This window comes from Cricetulus griseus, assembly GCF_003668045.3.
Source record: "Cricetulus griseus strain 17A/GY chromosome 1 unlocalized genomic scaffold, alternate assembly CriGri-PICRH-1.0 chr1_1, whole genome shotgun sequence".
Taxonomy (NCBI): Eukaryota; Metazoa; Chordata; class Mammalia; order Rodentia; family Cricetidae; genus Cricetulus; species Cricetulus griseus.
In genome coordinates, this window is record NW_023276807.1 from 152,786,086 (window position 1) to 152,792,350 (window position 6,265).

At 38.6% G+C, this 6,265-nt stretch overlaps 1 protein-coding gene across 4 annotated transcripts in view; it reads right to left on the reverse strand.

Moving 5' to 3' along the window:
• Window positions 1-4,360, reverse strand: part of LOC100762963 (UDP-glucuronosyltransferase 2A1) — a 30,078-nt gene extending 25,718 nt beyond the window's left edge. For 3 of the 4 annotated variants that reach the window (XM_027389256.2, XM_027389254.2, XM_027389252.2), the window contains exon 1: window positions 3,646-4,360. In XM_027389256.2, the coding sequence (XP_027245057.1) occupies window positions 3,646-4,360 (715 nt within the window). Of the gene's footprint in view, window positions 1-140; window positions 163-3,645 lie in introns of those variants that run through there. The other variant, XM_027389255.2, reaches the window with a different exon arrangement.
• Window positions 4,361-6,265: the final 1,905 nt, after the last annotated feature.

Genomic DNA, 6,265 nt, shown 5'->3' on the forward strand with positions numbered 1-6,265 from the left:
CCACCCTATAAAATGCATAGTTATCACTATGTATCTCAAAAGGATTATAATTACATCCAAAATTGTTTATACCATGTAAACCCATAGATTGATTTTAAGTCATTTGTTTCTTGGAAAATCCAGAAATATGTTAAGAAAACAAAAATAGCAGGCAACCTGCATGTGATGGTAAGCAGGAAGCATGGAAGAAAAGATAAGGTCTGAAAACAAATGCTGTCTTCATATAGATGGGATTCCAGCCTCCAATGAATCCATTGTCTTCTTTCTGAAATACCATTCTGTTTAACTCATTAGGTATTTGACCTTGCCAGATCTTCTACAAAGTAATACGTATACAAAAATGCAATATATTATTCAAACTACTAAATTCTATTTCTTTGATAATCACTACCTCGGTTAACCATGTCATTTATAACTTATTGATATCACAAATACTGAAATTATTTTAATCTTACATTATTTTTATCGGTCTTCTCAACGAATCTATCACCCTTAAGTAACTGTATCTAATAAGCTAATACAAATTGGGTGTGTAGTATCTCTGCTTGTAACATAACTCTACATATTCATGAATTTTGTTACTTATTTAAACATTCCTGTTAGAAATAAGATAAATGACATGTGAGTGAAAAGAGACAGCAATACTGTTCTGTGCCCACACAAATGTAAACTCTACCATGTTTTTAACAAATTACTTAACTGTGTTATTATGTACCTTCTTTGTTTCCCAATTTTAAGCTGGCTTCCCAACATATGCCCTTACTGCATATTTTCTGTAGTAAGGAAGATATAAGATAAATAGATAGACAGACAGACGATAGATATAGTATAGAGATAGAGATAGAGATAGAGATATCAAATCCCTCTAAACAATTCTAAGCTGAAATATATAGTATAACTTACAAGAGACTACTAAAATATATATTGAGGATCTAGAAAGGTGGTTCAGTGGGTAAAAACACTTGATGCAGAATCACCAGGACCTACGTTCAGATTCCAGCACTCATTTTGACGATTATGAATATGAAAACATATGTCTGTAGCCCCAGAAATGCAGAAAACAAGAGAGTTGCTGGGACTTGCTATTAGGAGAAAGTGTTCAATTCAGTGACAGATGCTGTCTGAAAGGCATAAGGCAGAGAAAAACAGAGCAGCAAACCACTTATGAATGGCATGAACAGGAACCCACTGTCACACATGTACATATACCAACACACACACACACACACACACACACACACACACACACTGAATTAACAACCCCTGACATCACTACCATTTTTTGTCGCATCTTCCACCTCTCATACTGACCTATACAAACAGTAAATTATACTTGATACCCAGAATATGTTAAGCTAACTTTGTTTCCCAACTTGGGCACAATTTCTAGCCTAATGGTTACTTTTCAGGGAGACTAATATTTGATATTTATCAGTTTCCTGGTGAGATCTAAAGATTTTTCACTTTTAATCATTCAGGCAAAGGCACTATCCTCTACCCTATCTCTGTATTTTCCTGCACAAATAATAGACAATTCCCTTCATAAACATAATGCCTGCAGCTTTACATCATTCGAATGGCAATCTAAGCCAGTACATGGTAAATATTAGGAAATTCATTATTAGTGAAGAATAAAAAACAAACCACAGAAGAAATAAGAAAGGGCCAAGGGCTCTTTGACTTTTAGCATAACTATAGACACATTGATGCTAACAATATACATGTTTTATAATATTAGATGCTGCAATTATTCACCAAATAAAAATATATTGCATTTAAGGAATTCAAGAGAAATAATTAGGTAATTTGTTTGTGTTTTTACTTATTAGCTGTGCATAAATATAACAAGCAAAGCCTCCAAATGTCTTTTGACCTTTATCTTAATCTTTATTAAGCACTGTTTGGAAACTATGTGTATAAAAGAAAGTTTTATAGATGATGGTCTATATAACAAAAGGCTTATGAAAAATTTAATGTCTTCCAAATGTATCTACACAAAACTGAAATTTCTAGGCAAATATTCTCATGTAATTTTTAAGTAAGGTTTACATAATTAAAGAATAATTTTAGGAGGTCCCATTTATTGATTGTTGCTCTTAGTGTCTGTGCTGCTGGTGTTTTATTTAGGAAGTTATCTCCTATGCCAATGTGTTCAAGGATACTTCCCACTTTCTCTTTTATCTGGATAAGTGTACCTGTATTTATGCTGAGGTCTTTAATCCACTTGAACTTGAGTTTTGAGCATGTTGATAGATATGGATCTATTTGCAACCTTCTACATGTTGACATCCAGTTATGCCAGAACCATTTTTTGACGATGCTTTTTCCTCCATTGTACAGTTTTGGTTTCTTTGTCAAAAATGAGGTATTCATAGGTGTGTGGGGGGGAATCAATGATAGGGTCGTCAATTCGATTCCATTGCTCCATGTGTCGGTTTTTATGCCAATACCAAGCTGTTTTTATTACTATAGCTCTATAGTAGAGCTGAAGTCAGGGATATTGGTGATTCATGAAGTTCCTTTACTGTACAGGATTGTTTTAGCTATCCTAGGTTTTTGTTTTTGTTTTTTAATTTGAAGTTGAGTATTGTTCTTTCAGGGTCTGTGAAGAATTGTGTTGGGATTTTGATGGTTGGATTGAATCTGTAGATTGGTTTTAGTAAGGTTTCCATTTAACCTCAAGACCCAGCATTAACACTCTGGGCATATTCCCAAAGGATGTTCAGCCAGATCTTGGAAAATACCTAGATACCCCTCAACCAAAGAATGAATAAAGAGAATGTGGTACATTTATACAATGAAGTATTACTCAGGAAAAAAATGACAACATGAAATTTGCAGATGAGCACTCCTGTGTAAACTCTAAAGGGGATGAGATGGGGGATGATAACGTGAGGGAATGAAGTGGTAGAGGTGGGAAGGGATGGGGTAGGTGAGAAAGGAAAGAGATATCTCAAAAGAGGGAGCCATTACCAGAATAAGGAGAAACCTGATGCTAGGGAAATTCCCAGGAATCCACAAGGGTGACCCCAGCTAAGGCCCCTGGCAATAGTGGAGAGGCTGCCTAAACTGACCTTCCCATGTAATAGGATTGGTGAATACCCTAACTGTCACCATGGGACCTACATCTAATAACTAATGGAAGCAGATACCTCTGTATCCACATCCAAGCACCAGGCCAAGCTATGGGAGTCTAGTTGAAGAGAGGGAGGAGGGGGTCAAGATCATGATGGGGAAACCCACAGGGACAGTTCACCCAAACTTGAGGGAGCTTACAGACTCTAGACTGACAGCTGAGGAGCCTATATAAGATGTAACAAGCCCTCTGCATGTGGGTGACAGTTTTGTAGCCTCATCTGTTTGAGGGACCCTTGGCAGTGGTATTAGGATCTATCCTCAATGTATAAGCTGCCTTTTTGAAGCATATTCCATATGCTAGCGTGCCTTGTTCAGCCTTGCTGGGTGGGGTGGAGGGGTGTTGGTCATGCCTCAACTGAATGTGTCAGGCTTTGTTGACTCCCTATGGGAGGCCTTGCCCTTTCTGAGGAGTTGGTGGGGTGTGGTGGCGGGGAGGTAGGGAAGGTTTAGGGAAGGGAGAGGAAGTGTGGTTGGTAAGTAAAATGAAATTAAAAACTGGCTACATACCTAAAGCTTCACTGTAATAGGAATCCCATGACTTCCACAGAGTTTCAAACATGTAGTCCTGCATTTGGTAGGAGATGAAGTTTCTTACTCGGTCAGTGAAAGACATCTGGTCTGTGAGCTCTGACAAAATTGCAGGGACATAGGAAGGAGGGAATGGAACCTTTCCACAGTGCTTTTCCACTGTAGAGGCGGGAGAAAACCGCAAAGAATACATAAATGGAATTCCCAGTTTTAAAGCTATGATGTCACCACAAGGAAATACTGGGTCCGATAACAGTACTTCAAACTTCCCTTTCTTCAGCTTTGCCATCAGCTTTTCATTTTTAAGAACACCATCACAGATGCCTCTGGACACTATGTGGAACTCCTCAATGACTTTAGCCATCTCCATATAGAACTTCCAGATAGTTGAAGGAGATGGCCTGTTTTCCAGCCATGTCAAAACAAAATCCTTGATCACACTATCTATTTTTTCCTTGCCAAAGGGCACTGGATAGATTTCAAATGTCAGAGATGGGCTAATCGATGGTGTGATGTAAAGTGCACCAGAGGCAAGGAGGACAGTCACATTGTGCTCTTTTCTTAGGAGTTCGTCTATTATTGTCTTAATATTTAGCCAGTGACTGCCTTCCATTGGCCAGATGAGAACATTCCCGCCAAGACTGATCCCTAGGAGACTCATCTGAAGAGACCATAGCAAAATGTTACTCAACATGATATGGCTTGTTGTAGACTTCTGAAGATGCTGAACAAACAAATTTCTCCAATTTTCTAGCAAAAAAGAAACACAAAAATATGGCACCATTTTAATTTAAGTAATTAACATTCATAAATCCTCTATCTTGAGACTGGAAAGCCCACCCTGAGTCTGGGCACACCTCACTCTTGGTCCCTTCTCTGCCCTCTGCCTGCTGCCTGAGGTAAGTCTGGGCCCTCCTCTGGCCCCAACTCCCCCCATAAACCCCTCCTCCTTCTTCTTGAGCCTGCCCTTCCACAAGAGTGGACCTGCCCAGACAGGAAGGCCCATCCTGAGTCTGGCCACACTTTGTCCTTGTCCCCCCTCCACTCTCTGCCCTCTGACTTCTGCCTGAGGTGAGTCTGGGCCCTCCTCTGGCCCCAACCTCCCCCAACACCACCCCTCCTTCTTTCTGAGCCTGCCCCTCAATAGGAGTGGACCTGCCCAGACGAGAAGGTCCACTCTGAGTCTGGACACACCTTTGTGCCCCCTTCACCCTCTACTCTTTGCTTGAGGAGACTAAAAGAGAGGAAGAGTTGCCACCTACACCCACTGGAAGAAGGGATAGGAAGACAACAATAAGAACACACTCAACAACAAAAAGACCAATATGACACCACCAAAATCTAGGGACTCCAGACCAACAAGAACTGAGAAGCCCAATGGATAGGATGAAGAAGAGATGGACCTTAAAAGTTATCTTATGAAGATGATAGAGGCCATTAAAGAGGAAATAAGAAAATTCCTTAAATAAATAGAAGAAGAAGAAAAGCAAAAAAAAAACTGCATGAAATGGAGGAAAAGACAAACCAAAAAATTCAAGAAATAAACAAATCTCTTAAAGAATCTAAAGAAAGCCAAGAAAAAAAATCAAACAAGTGAAGGAAACAATTCAAACAGTCCACTGTTTGAAAGCAAAATTAAAAACAATAAAGAAAACACAGAATGAGGGGATGGTGGAAATAGAAAAGCTGGGTAAACAATTAGGAACCGCTGATGTAAGTATAATCAATAGAACCAAAGAGATGAAAGAGAGAATCTCAGGTGTTGAAGACTCACTACAGTATATACAGTCATCGACCAAAGAAAATATCAAGTCCAACAAGTTCCTACCACAAAATACCCAGGAAATATGGGACACTGTGAAAAGACCAAACCTAAGAATAATAGGTATAGAAGAAGTGGAAGAAATTTACCTCACAGGTAGAGAAAACATATTCAACAAAATCATAGAAGAAAACTTCCCCAACCTAAAGAAAGATATGCCTATGAAAGTACAAGAAGCTTACAAACACCAAATAAACTGAACCACAAAAAGAAGTCCCCTAGACACAAAATAATCAAAACACCAAACTTAGAGAATAAAGAAAAAATATTAAGAGCAGCAAAAGAAAAAGGCCAAGTAACATATAAAGGCAGACCTATCCGAATTACATCCGACTTCTCAATAGCCAGAAGATCCTGGATAGATATCCTACAAACACTAAGGGAACATGGATGCCAGCCCAGACTATTGTATCCAGCAAAGCTTTAAATCACTATAGATGGAGAAAACAAGATATTCCATGACAAAACCAGATTTAAGTAATACATATCCACAAATCCAGCCCTTACAGAAATTACTAGACGGAAAACTCCAACCCAAGGAAGATAACTAATCTCAAAAAAACATAGGCACTAGATAATCCCACTTTACCAACACCAAAATAAAAAAAGGAGGGAAATCCACACATAATAACACCACCAACAACAAATCCAAAACAAACAAGAATCAACAATAAAAGGACATTAATATTACTTAATGTCAATGGTCTTCACTTGCCTATAAAAAGATACAGGCTAACATAATGGATACAAACACAGAACCCATTCTTCTGCTGCATA